The sequence below is a fragment of the Dermacentor andersoni genome, chromosome 2 (genome assembly GCF_023375885.2).
Source record: "Dermacentor andersoni chromosome 2, qqDerAnde1_hic_scaffold, whole genome shotgun sequence".
NCBI lineage: Eukaryota > Metazoa > Arthropoda > Arachnida > Ixodida > Ixodidae > Dermacentor > Dermacentor andersoni.
In genome coordinates this window covers 83,348,708-83,369,213 of record NC_092815.1, presented here as the reverse complement: position 1 = coordinate 83,369,213, position 20,506 = coordinate 83,348,708, and the positions used below count along the sequence as shown (strand labels likewise).

Genomic DNA, 20,506 nt, shown 5'->3' with positions numbered 1-20,506 from the left:
CGCTCGTGGTCTAGTGCTCCGACAGCTGTTCTGACCTAAAGAGTACTGACACAACACACCAATCATCGATAACCAGCCTGCGCAAAAAACTGCAGAATGCTATTATGTGTTTATGCTACAGAAATAAACCGATGTCGAGTGAAAAGGTAACGCCCGACAGTTATCCTTCGACATCGATTCATTCGTTAACACAACGGTGGGTTGAGATATGTGTCGGTGCAGTATTCGAGATTGACGACGAATATTTTCTTTCACTTCACAGACAATCGCAAACAAATAGCACGAATTTCAATGTTGGTTACTTTGCAGAGTGGGCAGGAAGCACGAGAGTTCACACGCACTGTCAACACAAAACGGCCCGTGCAGAACGCCGGCACGGTGCTAGGCCTAAAATATGTGTTTACCAGCCTGTGATTTTGGACGCAAGACACGGAGCGCGATAATGTATGTGACTTTCACATCGTGAGTGTTTCTGGTGAGACGCCGAGCATGTAGACTTTAATGACACAGCTACATACCAAGTCATAGTCCTCTTCATCGTCGCACATAAAGTCATCCTCACCGTCCGACATGTTGACTGCGCCCAGTGTTGCCAGATAGCGTCGACTAAAACCTCCAAACGAATGTCTAATGTAGCTCAAAAGAGCCAGGGGATATCCGGAGGCGTTGGGATATCACACCGTGCTCGTGCCCCCCCTCCCTTAGAAATTTCTGTGTTGGAAAAAAATATTCTGGCCACGCCACTGCCCTGCGGGTAACAGAAACGACTCTCTAAAGCCGTGCTTTTGTTGACTGCATGCGCGGAAAGCATGCATAACGCCGAAAGCCAGTCATATGGCGCCTTGTTTTGATCACCGTCCGGCTTTTTCCCGTCCCATATTGCACTCTTAAAACGGTTGCACCCTTTGGTGCATATGTCTTTAATATGTCCCACAACATGCCACAACGATAAACGTCGTCTGCTTTGTTTGCGTTTTCTTTCTTGAAAACTCGGCGCGCGCTACTTTTTCCTGTCGAGAATGTTGTGTCACGCTGATAACGTCCAAGCCGTTCGTGACATATATTATTTTCCCATGGTTCGCGACTTGCAGTCCCGGGCTTGCAGCATTAAAGAAAGGAAATGCAGCCAAATCAGATGACGATTATCGTTGTGGGCAAGAAAAGCCCCATAGAGTGTACGTATACATGTGTTTTTTTTAAGAGTGTGGACCAAGAAGTTTACAATTTTTCAATACCTGGCGTAGTTACACGATAGGTGCGCACTTCGCGAGAAAGTTCCTCTTACATCTTAGAGCTCGTAAAATAAAGCAACAGCCATTTTAAACTCGGTATATTTTTAATAGCGAATTCGTCAAATCGCACGGGCGCGCCAGGGCTTTCTAATGCGCTGTTTTATCCAATCATCGCCGCACCGGTGCGCGCTGGGACGGTTTGCGGAATTTGTCTGAAGAAATGAAGCAGTGTTTCATGATAACTCATCTACCTAGGATAAATCAGAGTCGAAAGTAAAAATGGATGCCAGCGTAAGAAAAGAAGAAGAAACAACATATGAACCAAGTTCTCATATGAAAACTAAAACGATTACTTTTTACTGGTGAGCCATCTATTTTTACCTTTGGGTTTGACTCCAAAAAGTCGAAGTCAGCACTGTTTATAGAATGAAATAATCACCGTGTTTCAATACTTCTACTCTGCTCCTAAGCTTGAATTTTGAAACCAAGCACTTTCAGCCGCCACTCAAGGACAAAGGAATGGAGGAGCATTTGTCAAGCAATCCTTCATCATAAAAATTACCAATGAGTGTTCCTGAATCTTAACATCAGTTTCAATCAAGAGCTGATGTTTAGTGATGCTTCGATGTATGCGCAATAAAACAATTGCAATTTTGATCTCGATGATTTCCTGCACTTGGAGTAGTAGAAAAAGAGGTTAGAGTTGAGGCCTTCTTGTGCATGCGAGGGTTAATTTCATTACCTAGCATTTCCGACTGAACTTATCATTTTTTTCCAGAAAAATTTCTTGCGATCGCATGGAGCATGTAACACCATTTAGCCTGTTCAGGTGGATCACCTGCAGAAGTGGAGATTACTTACACGATAGATTGCTATGTCCAGGTAGCTAATTAAGAAGATTCACTAATTTGAACTTAAGTATTCACTTCAAAAATGCATTGGCATTTCAGTTAAAATTATCTCAACTGTTGAACGGACACTTTTGAGAATCTTTTAACTGGAACACCAATGAGAGAACATTTTAAAGTATGGTATGTCAAAAATGATTCTAGTCTTATAATTTCTTCTCAGTAAACAATACTTCACTATTGCACTACTGCATGGTCTGTTACGTCTGGAGTACCACAGGGCTTGGTCCTGGGACCATTGCTATTACTTATTTTTATTAATGATTTGTCTAATGAGGTCTCCTCAACCATGCGATTATATGCTGATGACTGTGTTATTGACTGCGAAATAACGAACTCCAATGATAATGTCTTCCTTCAAACCAATCTTAAGAATGTCTCGCATTGGTGTTCTAAAGGGCTGATAATGCTCAATATTCATAAGTGCAAATTTATGAGAATATTGCGCTCCGATGGCCTCTCTCATCTTTACCCGTATGTGTTTAACAATGTACCTCTAGGGTCAGTTAACTCGTACAAATACCTTGGTATCCATATTACGAATAGGTTCTCATGGAAAATGCACATTGACTACGTAATTAATAATGCTAATCGTAGCCTCGGTTTCATTCACTGTAATTTCTCCTCTGCTTCGAGCTCTTTAAATCTAGCTCTTTACAAAACTCTCGTCAGGTCAAAACTTGAATATGCCTCATGTATTTGGGATCCCTGTTGTACCCTATCTTCTTCCCTTGAATCAATTCAACATTGATTTGCCTGTTTTATTGCGCACAACTACAACTGCAACGCAAGCGTGTCGGCAATCAAGCATTCTCTCGAACTACCTGACTTAGCAATTAGACGGAAAGGTGCTTGGCTGTGCCTCTTTCATAAAATCGTTTATCATATTCCAGAGCTAAAACATGAACTTGTCACTGCCTCTTCATGCATTTCCTCCCGCATTGATCACAATCTGAAAGTCCATGTGCCTAGCCGCTGTACACACCAGTGCGCAAGTTCCTTCATACTGAAGACTGCCTCTGAGTGAAACCACCTCCCTGCCTCTATCGCCAGCAATCCCAACGAGCCTTCATTCAAGACCACCATTTCTATGTTGTTATTAGAGTACTAACCACTACTCTCTGTAAAGCCCTAATGGCCCTGAGAGTATTTAAATAAATGAATAAATAAATAAGTTGCTAGGCTTCCATTTTGCCACTGCTGCATGTAGCCTAATGTGCATAATCAGAAAGTTAATCAGTGGACCACCTGATTAGCTACCAGGCATTGAGATTTCACATGCAAGCAATTTCTGCCTGTTCCAGGAATTCATCTGAAAAGGTGAAATAGCGCTATCTGTTAAAGACAATTGAAAAAAAGAGCTAAAAAAATAAAGATAGTTATAAGCAGTGATATATAAGAATGAGGAGCACTCCACAAGAGCTAAATAAAAATAACTGCTGGTCGCAGCATCAATGTATATTTAAGAATAGTCCATTGCTTCTAGCAAAATGTACAATTCACTAAGGTTCACTGGTCGTCCCTCGAAGAAACCGCCTCGCAGCGTTCACAGCTGCGTTGAAGGTGCATACAGCGGGGTGTGTGCGTGACGACTGTAGTAATAGCGTGCCAGCTTCTGCCAGCATATTAGCATTGGTAAGGCTCCTGGTGGCTTCTTCGACACTGAAGTGCTTCTCCGCGGAGCCTTGATTAGCAATCAGGTGGTCTACGACTGGCTGGTATAGCGCCGTTGACACCACATCTGGAAGCAGCCTCAGCTGCAAAATCCTGTTCAACACAGTCTCGTCGTAGTCGTGTTCCGAAACCTGTAGAGCAAGAAAAAAGAAAATACTCTCAGAAACTACAAGGAAAAATAAACACTTATTTAATGTACAAAGCGAATGCAAAAGGCAATTAGAATTTTATGCTTTTCCTGCAATTCAATGTTATCAGTGTGACAAATTGTCAGGAATTGAAAAGAAAAGTGCACATCTATTTATTTATTTATTTATTTATTTATTTATTTATTTGTACATACTGCAGCCTGAATTGGGCTATTGCTGGAGTGGGTGTGAAAGGCAGAGAAATGAAAATAGTAAGTAATACAGGCAATACGAACAATACAAACCAATACAAACCAAAACTATTCAATGGCCGCCAAGAATAAATTTAAAGGAAGAGAACGAGTAGGACCAGGCAAAGAATTCCAGTACTCGATTACACGGGGAAATAAACTGTATTTAAATGTGTCCGTACGGGCAAAATGAGGTGCGATGTTTAGGTGATGGTGACTTCTAGTATTAGATGGTTTTGCAGGAGTTAGGTAGTTATCTGAAGATATACGGCAGGAAGAGTTAATAATGCAATGCAAAAAACTTCAGTGATTCCGTGCGTCGGCGATCTGAGAGCGGTTGTAAGCCTAGGGATGAAAGCGCTGTTACGGTGAAAAATCCCTATTGTACCTATGGCATATGAAGCGGATCGCTTTCTTTTGGATGGCCTCAATCTGATTAATGTCGCACTGTTTGTGTGGATTCCAGACGGGAATCCTCACACTCTGTCTGTCAATCAATCTGTCTCACATGATGTGAGACAGATTGATCTGCAGCACTAAAGTTGAATGTAACAAAGCAAATCAGCTTGTCCCACAAAGACTTAGAAAATGACAACCAATAAGGCTGCATGCTTGAAAAGAAAAAGCATGATTCTAATGTCACTTCTATAGTGCTCAAATCTCACACAGAGATCATGTTTTGTGGTTTACATTAAAGAACAGTGTAATTTGGCATTGGTACTTTCCTGGCTGATTCAACATGAATGTCATCTACGACTCAAAGGCAAGTTCAGCATGTGAGTGGAAAACCCCTGACAACATCAGTTCATAGAGTTTCCAGAGCTGCTCTTGCTTTAGTTGCTTCATTTTCTTCATGGTAAACAACAGAATAAAATTACGGAGGGTAACGTCCCAAAGCAACTCACTGACTATGAGAGAGGCTGTAGTGTGGAGCTCAAGATTAATTCTGATCACCTGGGGTTCCTTGACATGCATCTAAATCTAATTACACAGGTGTTTCTGCATTCAGCCCCATCAGAACATGGTTGTGGCAGTTCAGAATTTAATGCGCAAGCCTGCGTTCAACGTAAGAATTAGTGGTAGAGGAGCTCTGGAAACAAGTGTCAAGGCTAGTTTACTTGAATGACTTGCTTCCTCTAGATGCAAATGGTCTTACAATGAACTGCTATGGGTTCTTTCCTCCCTAACAATGTTTTAGGAAATTACAAAGGTAACTGACATTAGCTGCAAGCTTACATTGCTCACTGATTAAGCAGGTGAGAGTTGCTGAGAATAAAAATGCATATTTTTCTCACCTTATCAACATGCCGGAGGAAAGCAATTGCATCCTTATGGAGCTGTGAATAATCAGTTTGAAGAAATGCTCTAACTATGTGAATCAGGCTGTTCTTCTTCGTGAACTCGCAGAAAATATAATGGCAACACTGCAATGAATTTAAAAAGAAAGAAACAGACATTTAGAAACTAGTTTCAGAAACTAGAGCAAGTGAAGACGCACACTACTTACACAAAATAAGTAGAACCTCGTTGATACGTTCCCGTTATGTATGTTTTCCCGGCACCAACGTTCGCAATCGAGAAGACAAAAAATGACCTAATAGAGTTATGCTCATTTTTACCGGTTCATACGTTCCCAGAAAACACGATTTTTAGGCATCAAAGTTCAGTATGTTGCCAAATTACGATCATCTGATACGTTTTCCGGGCGCTCAATCCCAACATGCGCAAGGGGCGCACGATCGAGAGTAGTATATTGCTGCCCGCTGTGGCAGCTTCACTGCAATACTCGCCCGCCCCTCTCACATGAAAACGCCGGTGCGCACTCATTTTGGTACCAGCAAATCTTCGCCGGGGTCATCGCACGTGGCACTCACAGCTATCACTGCCAATCCTATTGCGATAAGCATCTTTGTTTTACCTGTTTCACAGCATGTGGCGCAGTCGGAACTGCAGCGCATGCTTTTAACAGGCGATAACCGAAATGCGCTGCCGTTCCCTGCTGCAGACTGCGATTGCATACGTTTTCCGGCCGCTAGATCCTATGTGAACAAGAAAAGGCGCGAGGCGCACGAGATCGAGAACAGTACATAGCCACCTGTCTCACATGAAAACAATGGTACCAGCAAATCTCCGCGCGAGTCATTGCCCGCTGCATTCATAGCTATCACTGAAAAACCTATTGTGATAATCATCTTAACCTATATGTTTTACAGCGCATGTTGTGTAGTGCCACAGGTAGCATACTGTACACTGTTAGTAGGCGATAATTCAAATGCGTCGCCGTTTCCTGCTGCAGGCGGCGCGATGTGGACATCACGGTTTGCTTCGGTGGCATCCATCGTCACCCGCCAACTCGATTTCGTTTCGGTTTCCCGTCACGCTCTTAAAACACCAGGCAATAGGAAAACAACAAAACACATCTCGGGCCACCGAAGCATCACCAGCTTCACACGCGTCGGCATCTCGTGCCGCAACGATCCGCGCAACACTTCACATTAGGTAGATGTAAACAATAGTCAAGTCTGCCAAATTTTTTAGTTACTTCGGATCATGTGTTTTCCCGGTTAGTACATTATTTCTTGCGGTCTTTCCAAAATGTATGAACGAGGTTCTACAGTATTTCAGAACATTACAATAAACAATGCGGCACACACTCACTTCTAAATTGAGGTTACAATTCTTGATGGCAGCTAAGAACAGGCTTTCAGCTGCATCCAGGTCCGATGTCTTGTCACAAACCAAAAGCATATTGTATATCAGCCGAGTCCAGGGATTCTTTTCTGGGTCTCTGAAAAGCGATGTCAAAGGGAATCAAGAGAAAGAAAAAGAAACAACAAAAGACACTGGCAACAAAAAGTGGACCTGGAAAAGCCCTAATGATGAAACAAGGAACGAAATCGATTTCATACTTTCTGCCTATCCCAGCATTGTGCAGGATGAAGAAGTGCTAGGTAGGGTAAAGTTCACCTGAATTTGAAGAGAGAGAGAGTAAAATTGGTCAAGAAGAAACAGGCCAACCTAGACGCAGTAAGGATAAAAGCGGACCAATTCACGCTGGCACTTGCAAACAAATATGCAGTCTTAGAACAGCAAGATGTAGTTGACATAGAGGTAATGAATGAAACCATAACTAGGCTGGCTTCAGAAGCAGCAATTCAAGTGGGAGGCAACATACCAAGGCGACCAGTAGGTAAGCTCTCCCAAGCAACGAAGGACCTAATAAAGAAACGACAAAGAATGAAACAGTCCAACTCAAGAGATCAGATAGAATTCGCGGTGTCGTCAAAACTGATCAACAGGGAGAAAATAAAGGATATGCGAAATTATAATGTAAAAAAGACTGAGGAGGCAGTAATAAATGGACGCAGCAAGAAATCAGTGAGAAGAAACTTGGCATAGAACAAGCCATGATGTATGCACTGAAAGATAAGCAGGGCAATATCATCAGCAATTTGAGAGATATAGTAAAAGAAGCAGCAGAATTCTATACTGACCTGTACAATACCCAGAGTAGCCAGGATACCTCCTGGCTACTCTGGGTAGTTACTCTCCTTGTCTGACCCCTTTCTTTATAGGTATCTTCCTGCTTTTCTTGTGGAGAATTAGCGTAGCTGCGGAATCTTTGTGGATATTTTCCAAGATATTTACGTCAGCCTCCTGTACTCCTTCATTACGTCATGCCTCTATGACTGTGAAGGAGTTTGTTTACCTAGGTCAAATAATCAAATGGAACCCTGATCATGAGAAGGAAATTCATAGAATAAAAATGGGCTAGATTGCATATAGCAGATATTGTCAGCTACTGACTGTAAGCTTACCATTATCATTGAAAAGGAAGGTGTATAATCAGTGCATTTTACTGGTGCTAACATATGGGGCAGAAACTTGGAGACTGACAATGAAGCTCAAAAACAAGTTAAGGACAGCACAAAGAGTGATGGAATGAAGAATGATAGGTGTAACATTAAAAGACAGGAAGCGAGCAGTGTGGATCAGAGAGCAAACGGGCACAGCCAATATTCTAATTGACATTAAGAGAAAGAAATGGAGCTGGGCAGGTCATGTAATGCGCAGGTTAGATGGCCGAATGGGTGCCAAGAGAAGGGAAACACAGTCGAGGAGGGCAAAAGATTAGGTGGGGTGATGAAATTAAGAAATTCGCAGGCGCAAGTTGTAATCGGTTGGTGCAGCACAGGGGTAACTGGAGATTGGAGGGAGAGGCCTTCGTCCTGCAGTGGACTTAAAATTGGTTGATGATGATGATGATGACAGCCAAACACTAAATATCACCTTTCTATGAACCATCCTGTCCATGCTCCTCCAAGCTTTGACAACCGGACAACTACAAAGTATTAAAATAGCTCTAAGAAAGTTCACACACCCGCAAGTTGCCTTCCTCATGCTTGTTTCTGTTGATTTGGACAACTGGCACACAATAAGAGCAACAGGTTAAGCAGCAATCTCGTCTATCCTTAAACACACCAACCTTCTCCAACAAAAATATTAAAGGGGCCCTGAACCACCCCTTAATTGGGCTCGGTGAAATAACATAGTCCATGGGTAGTATACGCTGCTGTGAGCATCTCAGCAAAGTTTTACTTTCGTACACAGTGTGTGGAGCTTGCAAGCGGATCGCGAGGTCATCTTTTTCTCAAACGCTCTCTTTTCAACAGAAGGCCCTGTCCTCCCTCTCATCTAGATGCACTATTTTGTCATCGGATGCACTATCTCGTCATTCCCTTAGATGGCTGCTATTGGACGATAGCTGACATCAAGCTGCAATCGGTTACACAGCGTAGATACCACGGCTGCCGTGGGTTGCCGCAACGAGTCCACTGGCTAAGCGCACTGCGGCTCGCTGAGGACAACCGCATTTGGCTTATATTTAGCGCATCGTAGGCACCAAAGACAGAAGTCGTGCTGTCTACATTAACATCCAAAATGAAATTTGAGCAACATACCACGGTGACACTTAGAAGGCAGAGCGTTGTCGGCACGCCCCACTGTGCCATAGCCTTCGCAGTGCAAGGCATTGAAGAAGGAACCGGAGCACAGCGGAGGCCGTGCTTGACTGCCAATAACTCCACTTCTGCTGAACGCATTGAAGTACTTTTTTGCAGCAAAGTATTTATGAAATAGCCTATTTTCACTTTCAATGCCTTTCTCCACTTTGATAAAAAGTGGTTCAGGGCCCCTTTAAATTATATCAATTTATTATTTATGATATACAGCTGGCCTACACATTAGGTCTTAGGCAGGAGTGGGAATAAAAGTGAATACATTGTATGAGACAAAGTAACTTACAGCAAGCAAAGCAGTAAAGGCAGAGACAATGAAGCGTAACACACATGCCAAAATATCAAAAACAACAGTGCTGCAGGAATACCTGTTGTGCACACACATCCAAATACATTTAAACCTCAATTTAAAGAAGTTCACGCCACCCGAAAATTAATTATTAAACTGAGAACTTTGTTAAACCGAAAAATGAATGCACAAAGAACACAATGTTTATTAAAGAAGGAAAACGGATGTAATCTTTGCCATGTAGTGCTTTGCCACACTAAGGCTGCACTAGGAAGACAACAAACGTTTCAACTCGGCTGCGACGGAGCAAGTGGTGCCATCTGGACACTGAGCTTGCAATGCTGGGGCACTGCAACAGGCAGTTTCATAAAAGTAAAATGGCTGACCTCAAAACAGCATGGTGATGTGCTTACTGTACCAATGTGTGACTAAATTTAGAAGCACTTTGAACACAACAAATTTCCTGTGATGTCATTCTTTGCCACACATTTCTTCCCAAAGCTTCATTCCATTGCTTCGAGGTTTTCAATGCGTTAGGATCTATGAATGTGTGTCAAGGAATCGAAAATACTTTGTTCAATAGAAAGTTTTGTAAAATCAGGCTCTGGTAAATCGAGGCTTAGCTGCATGTAAAAGTAGCGTTGCAAAGTACAGCACAGCATGTGTATGCTGTACAGCACCCTGAAAGCTCCTTTGATGACTCATAACCATTACCATGCGCAATGTATGAAACCGCTTGTGGAAGGGAAACTATTGTTGGATATTATGAATATAAAAGCAGGCAGAGCACCGCAGTTAGCGATTGAGAAGGGAAAGAGAGATTTTAAATGCATTCAGTTTAGATATAAATGTTAAGCTTGATTCACAACTACATTCTAATGAATTGGGCAACACAATAGAAGAAAAGAAGACCAAAGGTGAGTTTCCATACAATTCTGATGTGGAATCCAGGGGGTCACCGCACTGCAGGAGCTTTCCGAGGACGACAAAGCCTGATAGTGTGCTGCAGCGCTGAAGGAGTTCATCAAACATGGCCTGCCTCGTGTCACAGTCCAGTTCAGTGCATTCGTCAAGCTTCAAGACAAAAATGAAAGCACAAAGTTTATTGTTCTCAAGAGACTACAACAGACTGAACACTGTCTCTCAACCACATGCATGGCCAGCACATATTGTGATGTTCGGAAGCGTTTGGAATGTGGAAATGATAAGGAAGTCTGCTAGGTGTTGCGCAATGCACACAAACTTGGGAAGTGATACATGAGCATGAGCGTCTCCTATTTGACCGAATACAACATTCATTCATTCATTAATTCATTCATTAATTCATTCATTCATTCATTGTTTTATGCTGACCCCACTTTTTTATATTAAATTAAAGATCCATCCTTTGCAAAATAAAACATTCATTCATGCAATCAATGGATCAATCAATCAATCAACCAATCAATCAATAAATCAATAAATAAATAAATCAATCAATCAAATATTTTTGATTGGGTTGAAATTTGACAAATGCAACCTGTACGAGCTTTGCAGCACTCACCTCATAGTCCGGCCATTCAGACCAAATTAGTGTCTGTACTTGCAAGAGCAGCAGGAGATTCTCGTCGTCGGTGCTTAGTGAAACATTCTGAAATTTACACAGCATGCAGTACCAATCATTTTGATAACCTAGTGCAATGTGAGCTTAGCAAAATCAACAATTAAATAATATCAAGATTGATTAAGCACATAAAAATTTAGCACACATGCTTACACTTTTGTAGAGCTAGAATAACAGAGGGAGAGAAGAGAACAAGTTGGCATCACAAAACTATGCATAAGCATATGTAAATAAAGAGAAAACAGAAAAAGAATTTCATTGATTCACATAGAGTAGATGTATACACATAGCCAAGTAACCCCCTACAGCAAAAGACTAAAAGCAGACACTACAGGGTGCACAAGATATTTCAGGACATGGTTTCAAAGTGCCATAGACTTTCAAGGGACTGACAACTGGCCAGAATGTGTTGCGAGGCGTTGATGGAAATGAATTGACCATGATTTATAGTGATAGAACCTGGTACGCTCTTCGTGATTTACGTTGGAATTATAATTTGAAATTGGCAAAGCAAATTTTCAAAAACGAGTAAGTGGCGAGGCCTGGTGGTTAAATATTGCTACTTCGGATGTAGTCTATTAGATACTTTACATAAGTCAACCTTTATTAAGTACAGTGTAATTACTACTTAAAATTGCAGTTGGTATATTATTAGAGACTCGCGTGTCATTGTATGCTTCGAGAATAAAAATCGCACATGTGGCTACGGCAGCACGCTGAAATCCGTATGACATTTAAAAGTGTCGTTTCATTTTCAATCTGACTGGTTTCATTTTGACTGGTTAAATATTAAAGCAGTTGGACAGGAAACCACGAAAACACACAGCTATTATCGCAGAAATACTTTAACAATTTGGAAAACATGAATCACAGGAACGTCAACTTGATAAACAAAATCATACTTTGTCACAGCTAAGGCCACACTTGTTGTCTGCCTCACTAAAGCCAGCGTATAATTGCTATTGCGCTCACCAATCACAAGTTTAAGCATGCTTCCAGCGAACGACTACATCCTCACTGCAGATAGAAAAATTCTGATAAAAAATGTTCCACGGCGTTTTCCGCATTAGAACTTCATGATTAGACACTCTTTCCATTGCACTAGAAAAGATGGGCACCATGAAAATTGGTGGTCAGTCCCTTTGACATTCTCAGTCTGCCTATCGAGGAACTTCATCTTTGTCAATCCCTCCGTCACCTATCTCGCCCATTTATTCCAGAGTAGCAGCAGCTTCTGGTCTGACATGGAAGATGAAGCCACATGCAGTCCTACTTTCCTTGCGTGCCCACCCCAGCGACTTAAGAGGATCACCAGCTTTTCACACATCAGCCAAAATCATCTGTTTTCACAGCGAAACAAGAGCACAGGGCCAATGGTCATTTGTGACAAACTGCAATAAGTGCTGCCAGTGGCCAGATGCATTCAGCAGGTTGGGTTTCTTCAGCTAGTAGACATCTACCATGAGTGAGAACTCTAAGAATCCAATGATGGCCACTGCCATGCAGCTTTAGGTGGCAAAGTGAACCGGCTTTCGGTGTATGAGGGCATTAGGTGCTACTCTCACGTAATGGATTTCCTTCCCACTGGTCTGCACTACCCACAAGTGGGTGTGAATTTTTGCAGACATTACACCCTCAATGCGGCACCCAAGTTTCCAATATTTAAACCAGCTACACTGATATGCATGGGGGTTTACTGTGAGGGAAACCAACAAACGGCTATGCAATGACAAAAATTCTATATGCTAATGTGCTACCGTGGACTGCTATTGTGGAAGCCCTAGCCAACATGCATCTAAGCATACAGTCGTTATAATGTAGAATTAGTCAATTTATAAGCCTGAAGAGGGTTTTATTGAACATTCTTAGGAAACAGTGACAGAAAACAAAACAATAAAAATATTTTGGAAGAAATATTTTGAACATTATTTTTCTGAAGTCATCATGTCACCAAAAACATAGCACACTCTGTATTCCTTCTATGTAACACGGTTCCTAAAGTTTCCCAGTGTTTCATATCACAAAATAAACACAGAAGTTATAGCAGCTACCAAAGAGAGCAAAAAGCACAATTAAAGGGATGTATATTAATATGGAAACACAACAGAACACTTATCCAGTTTCTTGCAGCAGCATGATTTAACTTGGACATTACAACCCAAGACATGTATGAAAATGTAACATGCAAGAATAAACTGACTGACTGTACTGACTGTAAAACTGACTGTACTCCGGTGAAAATTACTGCCAGTTGCACCACCCAAACCCACTCACACCAACATTCACAAACACCCACCCACAAATACACCCACACACACACTTCTAAGCTCTCCCATCCCCTCTATACCTCTACACCCATGAACTGCTTCCCACACTTAATTCAAACACATAGTTTTTTTTCACTTTGACACTTCTAATGAAAATGCAAATAAAAAAAAACGTTTCAACACAGCTGCCATGACAGTCGATCCTGGATATATAGAACTCGAAGGGGATTGCAAAATATCTCAATATAGAGATAATTTGAAATATAAGATATGCCTACAATCTCAGCACGTCACGACAGCTTCCAGAAATCATGAAATGTGGGAACTTATCAACTGCGAGAGAAATTGTGGAAGCTCACTGGATAGCAAAACAAAAGGAAAAATGCATCAGCCATCCTTCTGTTTCATTGTTGGATAAAGAAAATTCGCTTCTGTCATCATATCTCTAACGCGTTTTGACCGTAAGTGCTTGTTGCATGCGCCTTGCTGCTTTTTTGTTGACATCATGGCGTTGTTCCGCGGCATTTTATCACAAGTGCTGTTATATGCACTATAGGCGTGCTCTGTTGACTAGATCGCGCAGATCTGTGGGTACTTAAGCAGGTGGTTCTTCGAAAATAAAACCAGTTGTTAGAAAGTGCTCGTCCTTGTGTTGCTTCTTTCCTTCATCCCTGTTTGTTTGAGCACGAAAAGTTTTTGAAACATGAATCCATACTTTCTTGTGAAATGCGTATCGAACCAAGAGGCCTTTCACGTTCTTGAAGCATCCTATCATCCTTGGAATGATACTCCGAAGTGACTGGATGCGTTGACACAGGAGCCGACTCGCATGCGTGCACGGCATCAAAAACAAAGAGAAAAGTGACCACAAGTCTACGAGACACGAAAAGTAGTCCTTTTCTTCTTGGTAATGTCACCTGGTGTCAGGTTAACGAAGTGAAGTGCAGAGACTTCTGTAGCTGCCAAAGAATGGCGCTGCCAATGCACCACCGGCAACCAGCAAGTGGCAGCAACGTTACTTAGAACGAGTGGTGGGATGTTTGAAGGGAGGAGGGAATAAGGACACGGCCATGGTGACGCTTCGCCATTCTTTCTCATGGGTTACAGTATGAAGCGTCTTTCCCTTCTTTAGATCACTATCATCAAGACTCGCGTTGCCGGCCGGCTCAAGGGACTCGGGGGGTGCCTCAATGCGCGTGTAGCACCTCTTCCTCTTCGCAATCACACTCTCTCTCGGCTGGCTCAAGGGATGCAGAGGGCGCCTCAATGCGCATGTAGACACGTGCGGAAAAGCGTCGTCCCTACCTACTTTCTGCAGCAGCCTCGCTGTTGCCGGGGCTACTACGTGTGTGCCAAGCACGATGACACCGCTTCACGCTCCTTCATCAGCAGGGCAACCGCAGGAAATGCATGCGACTGCTGCTCCTGCTAAAATAACAAAATTTGGTGCAAAGTCCACTAGGTGGTCGGTGAAGGGAATTCATTATTGGGTGTATCATACAGGGTGTCTCCCACTGCCACTTTGTTACACAGAGGTCACAAATACATGTGCCTTTGTGGAGTGACGGCAGGGAATAGAAAAACTTTGGAATATCGAGGAATTCGTTGTATGGAGGTTTGTTATAGGCAGGTTTAACTGTATCGAATGTGGAGGTGAATTGGAGTTCGATGTACACGTAATACATCGCTACAGTACTTTTCCATGGGATTTTCGAAGGGATTTTCGAGGAGATTTTACAGCTGGTCGATACAGACAATAATTCAATAAATTTAAGTTTGACATCTCCAGGACTGACTGTATTATGTGACAACACAAGTTAGGTATCAGTATGTACCTTCTCGAGTATCTCCAGCACTTTGAGGCGCACATGGATAGCAACACTGCTGTCCAGGCAGAAGGGGCGCAGCAAGTCAAGGACCATGTCACCGACAAACATGTCTTCACTGCAAAGAAAAAAAGAAGAACCCTCAAAAAAACTGAGACGACTTTCTGCATGCCATCATCCTCTCCACTGTCAAGATAGCAAGCGGCACCATGCCGTATTCACCTAATGGTAATCCTCATTGCCAATCAGTGTCACCACCAACAATTTCTTGTTGCCATTGACAAAAGCAAGACAAAGGAGTTGCAGGAAGATGGAGACTTAAAATGATCAAAAAAGGAAAGCCTGAGCCTGGAGCCAACATTTGGGCAAGGGAATAAAGGTGGCAATTGGGACATGTTGGCATTTCATAAGGACAATTAAATAAGCACAAACAGGACACAGACACAAAAATGACACAGACACACATGAGAGTGCTACTTCCAACAGGTTATTCTTGTGACCTTGTTACTACATTATACCCCTCGGACACTAGCGTAATCAAAGCAAGTCAGTGTGTAGTACAAGAGAACCAGCAAGACGTGAACCTATCAAATTAATGTCAGCTTAGGCTAAAAAAATAAAGGGCACTTATTTGAGCATGCTGTTAGTATCAGGGAAACAGGGTTCATCAATATTATAACTGTGAATGCTTATCAGTGACAACTTCCAGCAAAATGACCCCAACCATTTACCCTTCCTACAAAGCATGCCTCATTGTGATGTTCACACCCTTTTTAGAGGTCATCTCTGATAAATGGAAAAGTTGGCACAAGAGGTACTGTTGCATCTGTGTGGAATAAAATGCAACCTTTGAAGCTGGTTGAAAACTTGAAAAGCCTTTGAACCTGTGTTGCCACCCTTGACCTTGCCAACCATCGTCATTCTGGGAGGCAGAGTACTTGCCTTTCTTCAAGCACTTGTCGAAGAATACGTTCCAAAACTTCCTCAGGCGTCATCACATCGAACACATTGTGCAACTTCTTTTCTGGGTTTCTGAGTGAAAATGAAAAGCACAACACACATGCTCGTTTAGCACTTAAGAGGACATGACATACACAACAGTGTAGGTGTAGTAGTACATCAAGTATGTGAAGCAAGTTGTGAGAAAGCTAGGTGGTCAAGAACAGCCTCCTAAAATTTTTTGATGTTCCATGCTTTAACAGCACAGACCATGTGTAGGGTCTGAAAATGTAAACAGTCTGTCTGCATTCCAAAACACCGCATCAAATACAGTGATATAGATTGTTGGGTTATTAGGTTCGTGATGAATAATTTAAAATAAGTGAAGAAGAAATAGGCCAACCTACACCCAGTAAGGGTAAAAGCAGACGAATTCAGGCTGGTGCTTGCAAACAAATATGTGGCTTTAGAACAGAAAGATGAAGGTGACAAAGAGATAATGAATGAAACCATAACTAGGCTGGTTTCTGAAGCAGCAATTTAAGTGGGAGACAAGGCACCAAGGCAACCAGTAGGTAAGCTCTCCCAAGTAACAAAGGACGTAATAAAGAGATGACAAAGCATGAAAGTGTCCAACTTAAGAGATCAGATGGAATTTGCTGAACTGTCAAAACTGACTAACAAGAAGAAAGTAAGGGATATTCGAAATTATAATGTGGGAAAGATTCAGGAAGCAGTAACAACTGGCCGCAGCATGAAATCAGTGTGAATAAAACTTGGCACAGGAGAAGGCAAGATGCATGCACTGAAAGATAAGCAGGGTAATGCCATCAGCAATTTCAATAATGTAGTAAAAGCAGCAGAATTAATTCTACACTGACCTGTACAGTAGCCACAGCAGCCACGCTACCTTCATTTGTAGTAGTGATGAACAGGATACAGAGGCTCCTTCTATAACTAGTGATGAAGTTAGAAGGGCCTTGCAAGACATGACCAGGGGTAAAGCGGCACAGGAGATGGAATAACAGAATTTACTCATAGATGGAGGATAAATTATGCTTCAAATGCTTGCGGCCCTTTATAAGCAATGTCTCACGACTTCAAGTGTACCAGAAAGCTGAAAGAATGCCAACATTATACTAATCCATAAGATAGGAGGCAATAAATAATTGAAGAATTATAGGACCATTAGCTTGCTTTCAGTATTGTATAAAATATTCACCAAGATAACTTCCAATAGAATTAGGGCAACACCTGACTTCAATCAACCAAGAGAACAAAGAGGCAACAATGTCAGCTACGAGGTTCAACTTTTCGCCATTGTTGCCTCTGTTGTGGCCGAAGTGTCCACTAGCAACAGTGATGAGGATAACACGGAAGGCAGGGGCGATTCAGGCCTGACAATGGCAGAAGCGACGCGTTATGTCAGCCTCATGAATGCAATCATCATGACGAGAACAGCACCCCACAATGAAAAAGGTGCACCGTGACTTCTGCAGCGCGACTGCGCACGTGCACGGAGAATACGTAATGCCAACGAGGACTCTGCCATGCGAGTGTTTGCTGAGAAGAGGGGGCTCACTGAAAAGCTGGCACGCAGCTTCAGTAAGTTTGAGGCCGCTGTCATCGCTGCTAGGCCGCTGCGGCATCAAATGAAAATAACACTTTTGTCACGCGAAGTCAATAAATGCTGCATGTTTTTTTCCTCTTTCATTGCACTCTCTCTGAGTCCCGTGTTCCGTTTTTGACAGGTAAGTGGGCGATCTCATGCTATTTTGGTTAAACAGCTCTACCGTTTAGTACGTACATTTCCCGAGCTCTGGCCAACTGCGGTTTAACAAGGTTTCACTGTACAGGAGCACGTTTATCTGGGTCAATTACTTGCAGGAGACCTTGATCACGAGAAGGAAATTTACATAAGAATAAACATTGGTTGGAGGGCATACAGTAGGCATTACCAAATCCCGTTTGGGAGCTGAGCACTGTCACTGCAAAGAAAAGTGTATGATCATTGCATTCTACTGGTGCTAACGTATGAGGCATAACCTTCGAGGATGACAAAGAAGCTCAAGAACAAGTTAAGGACCGCGCAAAGAACAATGTAAAGAAAAATGTTAGGGGTAATGTTGAGAGACAGGAAGATAGTGGTGTGGATCAGAGAGCAAACGGGGATAACCGATACTCTAGTTGACATTAGGTAAAAAAGATGGAGCCGGGCAGGCCATGTAATGCCTAGTATAGATAACCGGTGGACCATTTGAGTTGCAGAATGAGTACCAAGGGAAGGGAAGCGCAGTCGAGGAGAGCAGGAAACTAGGTAGGGTGATAAGAAATTTGCAGGCGCTAGTTGGAATCAGCTAGCACAAGACAGGGGTAATTGGGACATCGCAGGGAGAGGCCTTCGTCCTGCAGTGGACTTAAACATAGGATGATGATGATAATGAATGACATGCAGCGCATGACAATAGGACAAAGACAAACATATATACATTGCTGTGTGTATGCTTGCATGTCACTTTGTCTCACTGTCGTGCACTGCACACTATTTGCCAAACACAGGCTTATTAATCTTGAGTTGTACTATAATCACGCTGATGTGACTCCCCTTGTGTCCTGCCTGCATGTTAAGAAAGCTCACAGATGTGTGTTCGTACAGAAGGTTAAAATAAAAAGCAGGCAGGTCAGACAGAAGAGGCCAGAAGGCACTGTCATCACTTGCACAGTAAACATGGCAAGTGATGTGGCAATGGGTACCCCAGGCTGCTCCATGCACGTAATAACAATATGAAAAAGCTGCTCTATATACATGCCTTTAGCAATTAAACCTTTCTTTTCAAAGCTGCTAGCTTTAATATGAAATAAAATAAGGCTATGCTTGTAGCTTTGCAGCACCAACTTGCCTGAATGCATACATTGCTTTCTTTTTCACATCTGCTGCAGTCAGTTAACTGTAGTAAAGCCCAAACTGCATTAGTTTTTTTCTCGTCCAAGTTAACTGGCAACTGAAATTCCAAAACTGATTTCTGGAGACTTTCCACGCACATGGAAGCACAGCCTTCAACATTAGATATTACCACACCATAGAGCACAACAGCCTGCACATATACAACAAGCAGCAGTCATGCATTGTAATCACCAACCTGAGTTGTTCTGAAGCGAGCAAGATGGCATCTGAATAGATATCTGTGGGTTGCTTGTCCACCGTGTTTGGTGGGCAGCAGGACAGCAGGGACTGAAGCAGCCCGGGCTTGGCTTCTGACATGGCACAACGAAGCAGCATGGCTTCCAACTGTAACAAAAACAGCAATAATAGAGCTGTATCATAGCATTCCCATCTAACCGTTATTATTATTGATACCGGCTGCCATGACTGTGCCAGCACGGAGTTCATGAAGCTCTGGTCAGTTTGTTGGAATTGCTCCTGCCAGTTAACGTGACTGCAAAATAACATGGCAATGCCCAGGCTGCCCACCTTGAAGATACTTTGCGTGTGTTTGTTGCTCTCTGTCATGACAGCAAGAAATAAATGGTAAGATCAGCCACTGATCAGTCTCACCTCAAGCTGAGATCAAAGCATAACAAATGTTTTGTTGTCATTGAGATCAGTTGTTTTTTTTGACGCTGCTGGGCCTACATAGCATCAAGGTGAGAAAGCGTGTTGATTTCCACTCTGCAGATGGTGCCACAGCATTTAGCATTGACCGACTTTATGGAATGGCACGGCCAACGTAGGTAGCCAATACACACATAAAAAAAGAATGAAAGTGCTGCATAACTAGGGTGTTATGGTTCCTGCATGGCTGCTGCAGTCTCTAGACCAGAACATAATAAAAAATCTATGGAATTGAATTAAAGTAGCTTTGTCGTGCCAAAGCATCCACGGCATAGAGTCAGCAGGGTAGGCAGATATTCACTCATACTCACTCATCAATGTTTTCACAGGCTGCGCACTCATGCACACGTGCACTTACACTTGCCAGCACTCATTCATGTTTCTACTCATGCCCACTCATACTCACCGACATTCACATGCGTTCATAGCCACTTACACACACACTTACTAGTGCCCACTCGCCAGCACTCGTTCACATACATACGTCCACTCACACTTACTGGCAGACAGTCATTTACGTTCAAAATCACTGTCGCTGATTTTCACTCGTGCTCACACTAACCTTCATGCACTCCCGTTAATACACATATCCACTCACACTCAGCAGTACTCACTCCTTTTCCCACTCATGAATATTTTCGAGTACATTTGCAGACAGTGCAACGAAAGGTTAAACGGCGTTCCAGTAAGCAGTGAATGTTTATGCTCAATTAATCCCTGATTGATGCAATGCCCTGTCAATGCCACTAGGCTGCATG

At 42.6% G+C, this 20,506-nt stretch overlaps 2 protein-coding genes across 3 annotated transcripts in view; both read right to left on the bottom strand.

The window, feature by feature from the left end:
* The window catches only part of alien (COP9 signalosome complex subunit 2 alien), a 28,471-nt gene extending 25,000 nt beyond the window's left edge, over positions 1 to 3,471 (bottom strand). Inside the window, exon 1 of the mRNA XM_050188652.3 lies at positions 519 to 3,471. Within this exon, the coding sequence (XP_050044609.1) occupies positions 519 to 572 (54 nt within the window). The 5' untranslated portion in view covers positions 573 to 3,471. The remainder of the gene's footprint in view (positions 1 to 518) is intronic.
* Positions 3,472 to 3,563: 92 nt separating this feature from the next.
* The window catches only part of LOC126541732 (NBAS subunit of NRZ tethering complex-like), a 118,570-nt gene continuing 101,627 nt past the window's right edge, over positions 3,564 to 20,506 (bottom strand). Inside the window, exons 50-57 of one of the 2 annotated variants that reach the window (XM_055076888.1) lie at positions 19,276 to 19,424; positions 16,139 to 16,228; positions 15,206 to 15,314; positions 11,044 to 11,130; positions 10,432 to 10,574; positions 6,852 to 6,981; positions 5,489 to 5,617; positions 3,564 to 3,945 (exon numbers count right to left, since the gene is read on the bottom strand). In XM_055076888.1, the coding sequence (XP_054932863.1) occupies positions 3,643 to 3,945; positions 5,489 to 5,617; positions 6,852 to 6,981; positions 10,432 to 10,574; positions 11,044 to 11,130; positions 15,206 to 15,314; positions 16,139 to 16,228; positions 19,276 to 19,424 (1,140 nt within the window). In that variant the 3' untranslated portion in view covers positions 3,564 to 3,642. Of the gene's footprint in view, positions 3,946 to 5,488; positions 5,618 to 6,851; positions 6,982 to 7,102; positions 7,161 to 10,431; positions 10,575 to 11,043; positions 11,131 to 15,205; positions 15,315 to 16,138; positions 16,229 to 19,275; positions 19,425 to 20,506 lie in introns of those variants that run through there. The other variant, XR_008614816.1, reaches the window with a different exon arrangement.